This window comes from Ceratotherium simum, chromosome 38 (assembly GCF_057802395.1).
Source record: "Ceratotherium simum simum isolate JZ-2026a chromosome 38, ASM5780239v1, whole genome shotgun sequence".
Taxonomy (NCBI): Eukaryota; Metazoa; Chordata; class Mammalia; order Perissodactyla; family Rhinocerotidae; genus Ceratotherium; species Ceratotherium simum.
The window spans coordinates 5,763,314-5,780,312 of NC_141937.1; the positions used below are offsets into that span (position 1 = coordinate 5,763,314).

At 34.5% G+C, this 16,999-nt stretch overlaps 1 protein-coding gene across 6 annotated transcripts in view; it reads right to left on the bottom strand.

Moving 5' to 3' along the window:
- Positions 1 to 16,999, bottom strand: part of QKI (QKI, KH domain containing RNA binding) — a 148,413-nt gene that overhangs the window by 76,212 nt on the left and 55,202 nt on the right. For all 6 annotated transcript variants that reach the window (XM_087425046.1, XM_087425044.1, XM_087425043.1 and 3 more), the window contains exon 3: positions 12,517 to 12,633. In XM_087425046.1, coding sequence (XP_087281172.1) covers positions 12,517 to 12,633 — 117 coding nt within the window. The remainder of the gene's footprint in view (positions 1 to 12,516; positions 12,634 to 16,999) is intronic.

The window sequence follows — 16,999 nt, forward strand, 5'->3', positions numbered from 1 at the left end:
CGGGAAAATTCTTAGCTATACAGTAAGAGCCAATTCCTCCAAAAACTAAATCACTGCACACAAAAAAAAACTTAAAAAAAATAGATTTGCTATTGGATTAAGAATTTTAAATTTCACATTTTTCACATAATGAAAATAGTAAACTATACAATTACCAAAAGCAATTGAAATTCCTTAAGTCATGAAAATTGGTTTTAAAAAGCAAAATAACCGAGAAAAGTGTAAATTCCAATCTTAGTCTATGGAACAAAATAATTTGTAAAAGAATATAACATTTAACTGAATAAATAAAACCATAACAATAATAGAAAATGTAAATATCTACATAAACTACTGCGGAATGGAAAAGTCACTGAACCTGACACTAAAGAGACTCCACGAACTATAATAAAATATAGTTTGACTGTTCAGTTGATAATTTCTTTATGCAAAATAATTAAAAGGCAAAGCATTCCTTCCGTTCAACACGTATTTACTGAGTATCAACTATGTGGCAGGTACTTAACAGCTCTATACTTAGGACAGGGCAGTGAACAAAACAGCATTCCGCTCTCATTGAACACCAAACACACTCCTGGTGAGCGTGGACAAATGATAATAAAACACAGAAAGCATGTCAGAGGTGATGACAGATAAGAGGAAAAATGGAGGAGCAAAAGGATAAGACAGTAGTGGTGAGGCGTCAGGGTTTGCAATTTTGGGGCAGAGCAGTTATGGCAGCGGGACTAGGTAAGACCAAAGCCTACAAGGAGAACTACACATGTTAAGACAGGGATGAAGGGTCAGAGTATCTGCAACTTAACTCTCAAATGGTTCAGCAAATAAAAAGGTCACAATTATTTTCATTAATCAGGATAGTTATGTTCTATAAAGTCACTGTGAACACTGATCTAGAGAATACTGAACCATTGCTCCTAGAGGAAATAGAGTCAGGTTTCTGCGAGCCTCTGGACACAAAATTTTCATCAACCAATCAATATATAACCTTGTTTTATATGTGTTTGTGTTTAAAGACACCTTATTTAATATATTTTGTTGATTCATTAACACTGACCTCACAGCCAACAATACTGTAACTCATTCTTGAACGAAGCTTCTCTAACACATGCATTTTCTTCCTAAGGCACATCACAGCCTTCTTGCACTTAGAAACATTAGGCAGCACTTCAGCACTCTGCTTGGGGGCCATTTTTAACACCAGTCACCAACCAAAAGCACAAATCTGCAAAAATCATAACACTAAATAAACAATGAAAAGCACACATTTACAACAGTATGACAGCTGAAAGAAGAAGACTAGTATCTCCTTATTCAACCTCAGCTGGGAATAAGAGTGTTGGCTGACTCAAATTTTTTTGCTGCTCTGCACATGTCCATGAATGACTGTGAAAGTGCCACACATGTTAATTTTGGAATTACTAATAAATTTTAGCAAGTAGGTGAATTGCAAACATGTAATCCACAAATAATGAGCGTTAACTATGTGTAAGTGTATGTATATACATATATAAACAGAGAGAGAGAACATACAAGCACACACAGATATATAAAATGTTAACAAATGGCAAATCTAGGTGAAGGGTATACAGAAATTCATTGTACTACTCTTACAACTTTTCTACAGGTACAATTTTTTTATTTTTTCAAAATGAGAATTAAAAGAAAATACAAAAGCAGCAGTTTGGGGTGGTAGCAATGACAGAAAATACAAAATCAAACATTAATTTCCAAATAGATATATATTAACAGATTTAACCTCGATAACCAAAAATATACAGATTAATAGAGTGTATTTTTGTCACCCTAAAAAGTGGTACTCCCAATTTTAGAGAAGATTCATTATATAAAGTAGCTTTAAAAGACAGTTTTGGTAATAAATTTTCAACCAACCAATTACACTTCTATAAATTTATCCTAATAATGATAGGCCCAGATGTTCTTTACAACACTTTCAGAGTAAAACAATTAGTTTAAAAAGTATACACTAGTTTTTATGGGCATAGACAGATATAATATTCTTAAGTAAAATAAATCAGGTTACAAAAACATATGGTCTCAAAATATATGTCAACATATAAATAACACATCTCTAAATGGGGAAGGTTAAGGTTTTTTTTTAAAAATAAATATCAGTATTGTCTAATTTTTTCTACACTAAATCTGAAAAGCTTTCATAATTAAGAAAAAATTTTTAAGCATTTATTTTTCCTACTTGTGACTTCTTTTAAAGTTGTGACCTCTTTTAAATCTTAAACATTTTAAAACACTTTGCTCCTATAACAACTTGATCATAATACACATCTTCAAGCCTCCTTATACTTCCAATTACACAGTTATTTCTTATTATTCAATAATCTCATAATTTAAATGAACACAAGTTACTAGTCAGACAATCTTAATAGTTATGAATATAAAATTATACAAAACTTTCTTCACATCGGACTCTTAAAAATAATATTTTCTATATGAAATGATTAGTTCTCTATATTTAGAATACTGTATAGGTATCTCAATTTGACAAAAACTTTAAAAAAGATATGAACACCAGACTTTTTTAAAACATCCCTAACTATCTACGATAATTTCTATTTACTCTTTTCTAAGTAACAAATAATTCACAAAATGAAGAATCATTTCAATAATCTGAGAATCACAGTTTTAATTTTTTTGTACCCACAGGCTGTGATATCATGCTTGCCCTATGACAACTTGTGATTAAAAAAATAAAAATTAACAACTATACATGCCTTTAAAAGCAAAAAGTTAGGGCCGGCCCAGTGGCACAAGCGGTTAGGTGCGTGCGCTCTGCTGCGGCGCCCGGGGTTCACCGGTTCGGATCCCGGGCACGCACCAATGCACTGCTTGGCAGGCCATGCTGTGGCAGCGTCCCATATAAAGTGGAAGAAGATGGGCACGAATGTTAGCCCAGGGCCAGTCTTCCTCAGCAAAAAAAGAGGAGGATTGGCAGATGTTAGCACAGGGCTGATCTCCTCACACACACACACACACACACACAAAAGCAAAAAGTTAATAATTATATCTGATTTAAAATAAAAACTAACATGTCTTAAAATCAGAAGATCAACAATGTAATTTCTTTAAATAGTGATCTTGCCTAACTGAAGGAGTAAATAGAAAAATAAAACTAGAAGGATTGAATTGGATGGCTCATGGCTTATGAAACCGCCAAACAATTCCTTGTTAATGACTGAAAAAATTTTCTCATTGAAGTTCCTTGTTAAAGGATTTTGAAAAAGAAAATCAATTGATGCAGCATAATGACATACACATAAGCAACATTCCACTACTAATTCTGTCAACAGAGACCTGAATCTTCTAAAAAGAAAATTTGTTATATGTAACACAACTACAAGGTGCTCAAATATTCCTTAACTAAATTGACTGCAATCCAATCAAGACTTAATTTTAAAAGGCGCATTAACAGCATCTAGTGATAAAATGGACCTCCCTTTTCACTGAAACTCATGTCTCATTTCATTAGACATGGACAATTAACTCATCTTGGTATTAGATCTATGGCAGAGTAATTAGCTTAAGTTTTACAGGTTACTTAAAGTGTTACTTTACTAATGAAAACAAAGGTTTATTCTCACTGGATCCATCTTCTTACTACCCCTCAAAGAGTGTCTCAGAAATTGTAGTAACTGTACTTTAAAATAAATAGAATTTTTATTTCAAACCCTCCCAATCTTTCTTAACAATTAATGTGGGCAAAGTAGTGATTCTACTCTACAAAAGTGTATTGAGATACTATCCAATCTGAAATAAACATTTAACTTTTATTGCACTGTTTACACTCTTCTATCTTAAAATAAGACTAAGCCACTTGAGTCCATAATGAACATGTAACCAGAAACAAAACAAAAAAGTCAATATTCTAAATAAATTTTATTTTAAAAACACAACAAAAATGAGGGCGTAAGAAGTAAGAACAAAAGTAGAGAAGGAGAAGACACTGTGGAACTGGTTTACAGTCCTGAAAAACCAGCAGGTCATGTTACAAGCTGGTCTTTATATCAATGCTGCTGGAAGTATAGCATGCAAGCACAGAAATCAAGAGTATTTAGAATCTTTTACAGCATTCCGACTGGATAACTGTTGATATAAAAAGTTTTAAATAGGATTAAATTTTCGTCTTTTTAAAGTCCTTTCTCTGATAATTAATTTTATTATATTTTACAAAAGGATTGGTCTACGATGGATTACAATTTTTTTGTAACCGTCTTGTATTGCAGATCATTTGAAAAGCACTGATTTAAACTCTTCCAGAAAGGCAGGCTCTTCTTTCTCTTTAAAAAGAAACCAATGAATTACTTTTGAGGTTGAATTCAATGCCATGTCCCATGACATTATTAAAAAAAAGGACTAAAGTTACTAGGGAATTAGTTTATAGCTAGAGTAGGATGCCTTTAAGACATTAAGTATGTCATCAAACATGTCAAAGGGTCTAAGGTTTAAGAGATTAAATTTGTTTTTAATTCAAAGCAGAATTAAGATCAGAAGATCTAAGTTTCAAAGATACAGATTTTCTCTCAACACAAAGAGATTTCTAAGCAAAGTTGTCTAAGACTTGGTCATCTGTTTGTGGCCTTCAGTCTCTTCCCTCTTCTGCCCATCCCTTCTACTACCACCAAGTTATCTTTTTAAAACAATTAATATATCATATAACTTCTTACCTTAAAAACATAAGAATGCCAATCCACTGCTTTGATTCAAAATCAAAAAATTCTTTTAATATAGTATTCAAGGCCCCATATCCTCAGACCCAGGCTTGTCTTCAATACCTACACTGCTTCTCCCACCATGCCTCATAACTTCCACTGCAACAGGCCAAGCGTTAGCATGACGACACACACTGGTTGATGCTATTTCTGATGTCTAGAATACCATTCCACTCAACTGCCTCATAAATTCCTACTCCAGTCCAATCCTCTCTAGCTTTCCTTAAAACTCTCAACACGCAAAAAGAACTCATTACTTCCTGGACTTCCCAAAGCACTATGTGTAACATCTGTTGTAGCATTTAGCACACCATGTATTAGTTCACTGTCAATACACCAGTCTCCCAGGGGTGAAAGCTCCTTGAGGGCAAAACTCATAGACATTCAAAAAATATTTGCTACCTGAGAAGGTATTAAATTAACTATGACAGGAGGTAATAAAAATTTGAACAACCATTTGCAGTATAGGAACTAAAATATCACAGAATTAAACATCACAGGGTGGTTAGACTCCATAGCTTTAATAAGGTTCCTTCAAAACCAGCAGCAATGAAAGAATTAGGCAAGATCATTGAGTGTAAAGAAGTGTCTTAGAGACTAAGGCTACAATTACCGACACCCTTGTATTTGTATTCCCAATTACAGTACTAAGTATGGGCGTGAAAACTGGACAGTGAAAAAGGCTGACAGGAAAAAAACTGATTCATTTGAAATATGGTGTTGGAGGAGAGCTCTATGGATACCCTGGACTGCCAGAAAGATGAACAAGTGGGTCCTAGAGCAAATTAGGCCTGAACTATCGCTGGAGGCAAAAGTGATAAAACTGAAGCTGTCCTACTTTGGGCATATCATGAGAAGGCAGGATTCTTTGGAAAAGACAATAATGCTGGGAAAAGCAGAAGGCAGCAGGAAAAGAGGAGGACCAAATATGAGATGGATTGACTCCATAAAGGAAGCCACAGGCAAAAGTCTATAGAAGCTGAGTAGGGCTGTTGAGGACAGGGCATTGTGGACATTCATTCACAGGGTCGCCTGGAGGTGGAGCTGACTTGACAGTACGTAACAACAACAATTTTCATAATCACTTTTCTAAAGCAACTGATCTGTTTTCATAGCTAAATACTACTATTCAGTCAGATTCATGAAAGTTTATAAGTATGCAATTTATAAGATTAACACTTTAAGTGAGAATGTAAAAGTTCCTACTCTCTAATGCAAGTCAGAGGTACCAACGGCACGGGGCGGGGGGAGGTGCACACATAAGGCAGGGATATAAAGAGGAGAGGAAAGATCACTCCTCACAGGGTACTACTGCCTTTCTCACCTAAGGATTCCACAAGAGAATCAAGTCTTAATGCCTGGCCCAAGACATAAATTATATATATATACTTAACTTCTCTCCTACATAGATAATAGTACTTGTTATGAACGATTCTCAGTAAAACTGAAGAATTTCCATGTTCTGTGGTGAGATGAAGAACCCTAGCTGAAAAAGAAAACCACGGTACTTTTCCTTTTGAAAACATTTTAAATAGTAATTACTTAGGCCCAACCAGAAGTTTATTACAATTATAATGTACCTTAAGATCAGTTATAATACCATTTCAACTATGTCTAATCATATTTATAAATGAGTTCAAAGGGGAAATAAGAAATATATTGCATGCAGCCACTATGGAAAACAGTATGGAGATTCCTCAAAAAATCAACGATAGAACTACCATATGATCCAGCTATTCCACTGTTGGGTATTTATCCAAAGAACTTGAAAACACCAATTTGCAAAGGTACATGCACCCCTGTGTTCATTGCAGCCTTATTCACGATAGCCAAGACTTGGAAGCAACCTAAGTGCCCATCAAGGGACGAATGGATAAAGAAGCTGTGGTATATATACACAATGGAATACTACTCAGCCATAAGAAACGATGAAATCCAGCCATTTGTGACAACATGGATGGACATTGAGGGTATAATGCAAAGTGAAATAAGTCAGAGGGAGAAGGTCAAATACCGTATGATTTCCTTCATTAAGTAGTAGATAATAACAACAATAAACAAACACATAGGGACAGAGATTGGATTGGTGGTTACCAGAGGGGAAGGGGGGAGGGAAGAGGGTGAAAGGGATAATTCGGTACATGTGTGTGGTGATGGGTTGTAATTAGTATTTTGGTGGTGAACATGATGTAGTCCATGTAGAAATAGAAGTACAATGATGTACACCTGAAATTTTTACAATGTTATAAACCAATGTTACTGCAATAAACAAAAAATTAAAAAAAAAAAAAAAAAGAAATATATTGCAAACAAATGACTAACTGGGAAAGCCGAGATTGTTGCATTACTCCTAACAGTAATGACCTTTTACACAAACAATATATACTTATGGAATAGCCTCTTTAAAAGTGCCTTTAACAGATGTTCAACCTCCTGCATAAAATATAAAAGTTTAACTCTGTTGGTGAATCTGTTGGGAAACTGGTACTCGCATACATTGCTGATGGTAATTCAAAATAAGAACAACCCCTAGAGAGAGGAATATAGCACTAGCTAGCAAAATTACATATTGCAATACTAATTCTAGAATTCTATCCCAAAGATAAACTAGCAAGTACATGAAAATATGTATATGAAAACTATTCAATGCACCACTGTCCCTATGTGTAAGAGCAAAAGCCTAGACTCAATCTAAGTGACCACTAAGAGGGGAATGGTGGAATAATTTATGGTATATCCACACAATGGAATATGATGAAGTTATCAGAAAGAATAAAGACTGTCTCTATGTACTGCCATTAAATGATCCCAATGATACACTGTTAAGGGGAGAAAAAAATAAAGTATAGAAAAAATGTAGAGTATGTAACGATCTATGAAGGGAGTGAGAAATTACACACATACATACACACAACTGTCATAGTTATATAACTGTTTATGTCAAAAAAAGGAAAGAATAAACCAAAAACTAAAATAAAAAACCAGGCTTCTCTGAAAATTCCCTACATTGTAGATTTGACTTTGGAACCATGTAAATATTTTATAAGTAACAAGAAAATAATTTAAGCAACTCCTAAAACTAGAAAACCAAGTACAACAAATGAGCTTAACTGTGGATCCATACGATGACATATATTATACACTGAAAAACTATTAAAAGATAGTAATTTGTTTTAAAAGATAGTAATTTGTATCTCTAGTGGAATATACCCTAAAAACAATAATAACTGGGGAAAAATTGTTTTCACTGACGATATTATTGGTAGAAGTGTTTGTATGGTTAATCTGAGATTGATTTGTATATTTTAGATTAAAGCAAATGAATCATTTTGTGTCATTAGGCAGGAACCAGGATTTTCAGTGGGAAAGAAAGAAAATACAGACACACTAATTAAATAACACACTATAGTCTTAATGCTAAATGAAAATGAACTTGTAAAAATATATCTATATTCCTCAGTGTGTGTGTGGTATGTATATATCTCCTAGCTCTGTCCTGAAAACGTCTACAAATAATGATTATCACTAGAGCCCACACTACAGTCTCTAAATACTATTTTTCACCAATAGTAACCAGGGTTTCCTTAAAGAAATGGCTGATTCCAAGTCTGGGGAGGAAACCTTACAAGATGAGCCTGGACTATCAAAGTTACTAGCCCCAACTACTGGGATTGTGTCAAAAGGACCTAGACGTGAACCTGAAGAGGTCCCCACTGGCCAAACAACGTGATCATCAGTTAAAACACTAACTGCAATGAAGTGAAACACACCAAAACTGTTTAAATGCCTTCATTATGATATTCAAAAGAAAATGAAACAAAAACTCATTCATCACCTTTGGAGGATTCTTAGGAACCAATCCACTATTTTAAAACTAGCGAATAAAGAATTGAGCATTTATCCAACCTTACTTTTTGTGAAGTAAATCTAACTAATATTAATGAAGAAACAGGACATAGCTATTTTGTAATTCCTGCTGAAATAAAGGGCCTAACAATCAACAATGACTGCTAAAATCAGAGAGAGGAAACTAGATTTTATATACCAGCACCACAACACTACTTGTGAAATATTTTTTTTTTAATATAATTTTATTTATTTATTTATTTTTTCCCCCAAAGCCCCAGTAGATAGTTGTATGTCACGGCTGCAGGTCCTTCTAGTTGCTGTATGTGGGACGTGGCCTCAGCATGGCCGGAGAAGCAGTGCGTCGGTGCGCGCCCGGGATCCGAACCTGGGCGGCCAGCAGTGGAGTGTGCTCACTTAACTGCTAAGCCATGGGGCCGGCCCTGAAATACTCTTTCAAAAGGGAAGGAAGGAAATGAGGAAGGGATGATAGAAGATCTGAATCTAATTAAACCTTTGTCACTACCAATTTACAAGAAATACAGGGGACAGAGGTAAGTGTTACACCATCACCATGAAAATGCAATCAGCAAAATCTACAGGAATTCTCAGGACAAATAACTCAGTCCCTTTACAAATAAACTGCAAGAGAAATGGGGGTGTGAGGGAGAATGGCTTACGAGATCTATCAATCGACTGCTATGTATATGGCCCTCATCTGGATGCCATTCAAACAAACTATTTTAAAAGCACATTTATAAGACAAGAGGGGGATTACGAACACTGACTAAGTATTTGATGACATAAAGAAATTTTTTTGGTGATAAAAAAACAAACACAACAGCATTAAAGAACCCTTCTAATTTAGAAACACCTAATAAAATATTTACAGACGAAATTATGTCTGGAATTTGCTCCCCAAACAATCTGGCAGGCCGAAGTGGGAAGGAGGGCAAAGGGGGAGTTAGAGTAAACATGGAAAGAGACAGGCAATGCTGACACTGGGTGATGGATAACTATTACTTAAAATTTGCCATAATGAAAATTTTTTAATAAAAAATACCTATGCTAAAGGTTGTGAGAAAGGTAAGTATTCAACAAGATCAATAAAACAGGCTGTTTGGAACCATGCTTGTACTTAATGTTATGTCACCGGCCATCATGGCCACTTTAGTATGTCAACCAAAAAACTGTATTATTAATTTGATCTCTTTCATAGTATTAAGACAGCTGTAGCAATTTTCATAAAAATAAAAGTCTAAGCCAACCCCCCCAAATCAAGCAAAGTTATGTTTGGATATCGCTATCAATACTGCCTTGAAGCAACCTTTAGGTGTGCTTTCCTATCACCCAGCACTAAGTCTCAGACATTATGAAGCTCAATTATTTGGTGAATTGACCTAGGACAGGATATAGAGTTGCAGGAGGAAATGCTAATTACAAAGCATCACGTACAATAAGATCCACTTTCCAAAACACAGGTGAACGTGCATATAACTACATGAAGAACAATCTACAAGAAGACATATCAAAATGGTCAACAAGATTAGTCTCTAGAGTGATAGAACCAGGTGCTTTTAATTTTTTTTCAGGCCACCTGTACTTTTAAACTTTTCTAAAAATAGCATACATTCCCTAATTAAAATATGTATAGATGATAAGAAAGTAGTAGAGCTATGAGATATTTAAGAAAAATCTGTAATGTGTATGACAAGTAGCATGTAAAAAATGTTACAAAATTCAACCTATGTTTGCAATTATATAATATGCCTCTCTAATAACATTTCATGAATCATGTTCCACAAAAACTGTAGTTCCTGAAGAAGTTATAGGTACATCCCTTAAAAAGGAGAGATTATGGTCAAATATATTTGGGAAACAAATGTAAAATTAAAAACTGAATTAAAACTTTACTACAGATTTATCTGATTTTAAATTCAAAGCCAATATTCTGATGAGAATGATTTGTACAGCTGAATTTGAATCTCCAGTGAGATACATGTTTATATTTAGTGCAGTCAGTCAGAGATGAGGGACTGGATAAGTTACTTCATCTCTTTAAGCCTCCATTTCTTTAAGCCTCCATTCCTGTTAGAAGAGTAAAACTATCTTCTGAGGTTGTTGCATGGTATGAATAAGACATTGCACAGATCGTGAAAGTAGTTGATACCATCTGGCCATTGTTATTAGCAGCCCTAGAATGGCCATTTGATCACCTGAGTGTACATCCCTTCATTTCAAGCAAAGAGCTCTAACTAGAATTGCTGAGTCTCATTGGAAATTTCCCCAAGACACAACAGTTGACCTGCCTTTGATCAACTGTAGACATTTCACCCATCAACATTTTTGACTGGGGGGATGGGAGTGGGGAGCAGAAACACACAAGCATGGCTACTTAGTTTATGACAGAGGAGGTCTCAGAGAAGAGCTAATGGATGTGGATAAGACAAATTCCCAAAGAGTGTCCCCTACAAAGACCACTCATATAGACTCCCAAAGGTGGACTTCATTAACCACTTTAATAACAACTGTTACTCCACAATAATTTACCAAGTATCTATGCACAAAACACTCTTGTGTTTTAATGTCTTACGTTTTTTCATCTGCTACATTGGAAACCAGCTGATTGCCACCTACATTTTTTGAAGGTGGACCACTCCTTCCAGCATGAAGACATTTTCCCTACAGCCCTACATGTGGCCCCTGCAGCACTCTGCTATCTCAACTGAGAAACTACAAATAATCACTTTTTTCCCCAAAATTACTTTTCTAGCATCTCTAACCTGCTCAAGTATATGGTTTCCATTCAGCAAATATAGGATTAAATCCTTCCTAAAGGATTTCTGAAAATCAAGGGAATGACACAGAAATAAAATTTCAAAATACATTATCACTGAGGGAAAAAGCAAATAGCTCAGAGAAATTTTTTACAAAATAAATTCATATTGATTTTGTAGTGAAAGTTTCGAGTACTCAATATTCAAGTTCCTCTAATATTTCTGAAGTTGATATCATTCTTAGAAATGGTTTATAATTAGAAGGTAGTGTACCACAGAACAGAATAACGCCTTTAGGTTCAAATTTTGACTGCCACTTTTTGGCATGTGACCTTTGACAATTTACTCAACCTCCCTGGGCCTCAGTTTTCTCAGCTACAAAACAGGAATAATAAAATTCAAATTAATTAAAACAAAGATATGCAAAATACTTAGAATAACATTTGATACAAAGTACACACTCGATACATCAAAAGAACTCCCCATAAAAAAGTGGTTCCCACTTGCAGTTGCCCTGTTACCAGATACTTAATATCGGAGACAGTATAGTCCGCCTGCTACAGATCAGCACTGCCATATGCTGGCTGGGATAGACCAAGCTTTCCAAGTTGTGATCACAGTCTCTCATGAAGTCTGACTCCAGTTCCTGACCTTAGGTTCCATAAGGTTACCCAGTACCATTCCACTAGGGATTTATATACAATCCAAAATGAGTCTCATATGCTTAGTTATAAGCCTTCTTTTCCTATGTTTACTAATCCTCTAATGATGACAGAAATCCAAAGTTATTCATTTGATCATTCTCATTTAAACCTTCAAAAGAAACATTTGAGATTTTTCAAACTTTTAGTGACATATTTTTATATATACAACATTATAGTTTGACAAATTTCCAAACTGGCAGCTTCTCAAGTGTAAATACCAAAGTAAGTTAACACGATGGAGTGAGTGATACTTTAGTTGGCTAAATGAAAAATAATGATAATTAACAAAGGAAAATCATGACAACATCTTTAAAAAGTTCACAAGTTCCTGACAGGAAATAATGTATAGTGCCTTATGCACAAAAGATCTGGATATTTTATTATTAGAATGCAAAAGTATGAGTAATTTATTCACAACAAGACTTGTCCCCACATTCAATGACTTACCTTCTTTTTATCCCTCATTGAGCCTTTGCCTCGGACCATTATTTTACATCCTGTTTCTGCTTCAAGCTGTTTAGCTGTAAGTCCTCTAGGTCCAAGGATTCTCCCAACGAAATTAAACTGAAAAAAAAAAAGTCACCATATATTATTCACTTATTTGAACTCATAACTCTTTATATATATATATATATATATATATATATATATATATATATACACTTACTTTCACGAATTAAATTTTTTTTAATATTAAGTTGAAATAAAATCTTAGAGTCCTTATGAATTTCTTGCCAAGTCTGGGGGTGTAATTACAATAGCTCATTGTTTAGTATGAAATTTTCATATGTATTAATACAAATTACGATTAGGAACAATAGTAACTACCTAAAACAGGCACTATACTAAATTGTCCACCAACATGTAATCTAAACCAGAATATATTAAAGAGTTTGACAAAATCTTAGATGCCACCGAGGAATGCAAACCCCTTCTACAAAACTCTTTGTAATGACCTAGTTCAGGGAACTACTCATTATGTTAAATGGTGATTGTCTTTTCTATGGTAATCCCTGGGAAAAATTCCTTTCTTATTTATCTAACAAGAAAAGTTATACTTTCTCCAAAGCAACTGTTCAACGAGAACTGTATTTTGAGGTTGGCTGTCAGAATACCAATGGCCAAATCTGATTTCTACCCTATACCAAACGTTTAAGTCTTGAGAGTACTGTATACACTTTTTATCACATTCTTTGCACAATTTTGTCTGCATCCTTATTTTCCTTTCTTTTTTCCATTTCTACCTTTAACTTATACTACTATTTGTGCAAGGAGCCTTAACTCTTTTCATAGACAGGGCAAAGATAAAAATAATTATATAAATAAAGAATTACCATCCCTCAACAGAAACTTCTAGTATTCATATACAGAAGTTTATTTTTTTTTTTAAAGGCCAATGGGAAAAATAGATTGTAAATATCGGAAAGAAAATTTTCCTCCTTCACACGTCACCTGCATAAAACACACAAAAAATGAGTGTTTACCATCAGTTCCACAAAAACCCATGGGTGGTTTTTATTTCTTTATTCAATCAAATAGGTACTGATTCTATGCTTACAGCTTCCAACTTTTTACTTGCATTTGATCCTACTGTTAGTATATCATTAAATAAAAGTAATATGCTAGAATTCACTGCCGTCAGGGCTTAAGAAGCTAGGGCACTTCTTCAATCTTCTGTACTCCGATGGCTTCTTACTTTGCCTCACTAAGCGGCTCACCAGCATTGCCACATCTTACAAAAGTGATTTGCAAATGAAAGATGGATAGTACACATGACATGTACAGCTGGAAGAAAGTCCCCTTCCCCCTCAGGGAATTTTGATACAACTTTTTCCACCCCAAGTTGAGACTCACAGACTTTGATCCTGTAAGCATTTGATCTAGATCTACAAGATCCCAAATTCTGAGATTTGCCTGAACCATCTCTTTACATTCAAATAAAACCCCTTATCTTTACCTAGTTCCTCAGCATATAGTACTTTATCTACCTCTTTACCCAACCTAAACCCCTGCTGTCATCCATTTTAACAATGCACTTGCTTCCAATCTAGAATCCACATCCTACATCACCAATCTGAATAAACTTAAGTACTGTGGTTAAGCAGTTAAACTCTGAAAGCACACAGACTCAACTAGTATCCAAGCTCCAATACTAAATAATAATTAGGAATTTGAAAGTCACATCAAATAAGCCTCAATTATATAATGAAGATAATACTATCTGGTAAAGTCATAGTGAGGACTGCATGTGTGTACAGCACAATATATATAAAAGGTCCGATAACAAAGTCTGGCACATAGTGGACAATTAATAGCTTACCAAGTCCACTACAAATTCACTTTAGGAAACTTTAGGCTGTCAGTCAACGATTCAGCTTACAATGCCCACAGAAAGGGATATGATCAATAGCAAATTTGCCAGAGACTTGACACTCAGACACTGAGTTTTGCAGAACACTATAAAGAAAACGTGGAAATGATATACAGAACAACTGACCCACCCCTGCCCACAAATCACCAAGGGCCAGGCATCTAACTTACAGATAACATGCTTGAGTTTTCATCTCTAGAAAAACTGAAGAGCCAAGAGAAAAGACTTTCATGTTCTAGCATTTTCTCCCTTCTCGAAGGTTGACGTTTCAAGTGATTATGTAAAACTGAAGCTTGCAGTGGGCAAGCCCAGTGAACATAAGCTTCTAATTCAAATTTTTAGTTTTTCATACTTAAATAAGAATAGACCAAGAAGGTTCACCAAAGACTTGAGGAACCCTCAAGAAAGAGACAGCATAAAATCAAGCAACAGGACAAAGGACTGTTCTTGAGAGAAAAGACTGCCTAAAGAAGACAATATCCAAAAAGAATATCCTTTAGCGGATAGTGCTAAACTATTTTCTAAAATACTTGTATACTTTATATTCCCAAGAGAGAATGAGGATTTGGTTTGATCCACTTCCAACACTTGTTATTGCCAATGATTTTTATTTTAACCATTCTGGTGCATTTGCTAAATGTTTGAATTAGCATTCTCTTGATTACTGATCGATCAGTTTTTCATGTTTATTGGTCATTCGGATATACTTTTTTGAAGCACATTTGAAGTTTCCAGACTATTTTTCCACTGCATTGTTTAGCTTTTTCTTCTTGATTTCTACTTTGTGGTTACATGTGTAGCAAACACCTTTTCCCATCCTGTGGCTTACCTTCTCGTTCTTTAATGATGTTGCATGATGACTGCATTTAATCAAACTGAACTGAATTAAATTACATTTAATTTTAATGTAGCTTAAGTTATCAGTCCTCACTTAACGGTTAGTGTTTTCTGTGCATGTTTAAAAGAAGTCTTTCTCCACCCCAAGGTCATCAAGATATCCTTCTGTATTGCCTTTTAGAAGCTTTATTGTTATGCCTTGCACATTACATCCACAGTGTACTGCGAAGTGATGTCTGTGATGAGACAACTTTTTTTCTCTCATATGGATACCCAATTGTCCTAGCATATTTTACTGAAAAGACTATCCTTTTCCAACTGTTCTACAATGCCATCGTCATAAATAACATCTATATATACTCTTGGGTCTATTTCTGGGCTATTTTATTACATTCACCTACTTGTTTATCCTTGCTTTAATATTACACTATATTATTTATTGTAACTTTATACTAAAGCTTGATATGCAAATTATTCTACCTTGCTCTTCTTTAAGAGTGTCTCAGCTATTCACGGCCCTTTGTGTTTCCATACAGATTTTAGAAACAGCTGGTCAATTTCTAAAACAATACTTGTAGTAATTTTAATTGGGATCATATTACGATAGAGTCTTCAAAAACCATAACAGTATAATTTCTTCATTTGGTTAGGTCTACTTTGATTTCTTTCAAAAATCTACAGCTTTTTGATTGTACATTTACTCATTGTTTGTTAGAAGTATTCCTAGATATTTGGAAGTTTATTTTTGCTATTGTATAACATATTTTTTATTTGTTTCTTGTATGTGAACACGTAATTGATTTTCTTATATCAAACCTTGGACCCAGCAACTTTGTTTCTTCATTATTAATTCTCATAATTTTTCTGTAAGTTCTTTTGGATTCTTCAGGCAAATAATCATACTACTTGTAAATAATGACTATTATTTTTCTCCTTTCCAACTACATTTTATTTATTTATTTTTCTTGCCATCCTTATGGCACTGGCCAGCACACCCTGAGTTCAAAGTCAAATGAGTGTATCATTCTTGACTGGTTCCAGATTTCAAGAATAAAGTTCTCAACAGTTCACCATAAAGTTTGAAGTAATCTATAGATTTTTTGTAGACATGCATTACCAGATTAACAAAATTCCCTTCTATTCCCTAGTTCACTAAGAGAATTTTTCTAATCAAGAGTAAATGTTTAAATTTATCACATTTCTTCACCATCTACTGAGATAACCATTTATATTTCTCCTTTATTCTGTTAATGCAGTAAATTACAACTAATTATCAGATGTTAAACCAACCCTACTCAACTTGATCATGATACATTATCCTTTTTATAAACTGCTGGATTCAGTTGGCTAGCATTTTGGTGATGACTTTTTTTAATTTATATACATGAATGGAATTGGCCTGTAATTTTCCTTTCTCGTAGAATATGCTTCTTGGGTTTTAACATCAAGGTTATTCTGGCCTCAGACCATGTTGGGATGTATTCCCTCTTTTTATACTCTCTGGATGGGCTTATAGAAGACTAATGTTACTTCTTCCTTAAATATTGAATAGAAATCAGCAGTGAAGCCACATGGGCCTAGAGTTTTTCTCTGTGCAAGGTTTCTAATTACGGATTCAGTTCTTTCATTCAGATCTTCTATTCCTCTATATTCAATTTTGGTAACTTGTGTTTATCTAGAAATATGTCCGTATTGTTTAAATTTTCAAATTTGTGACATCCG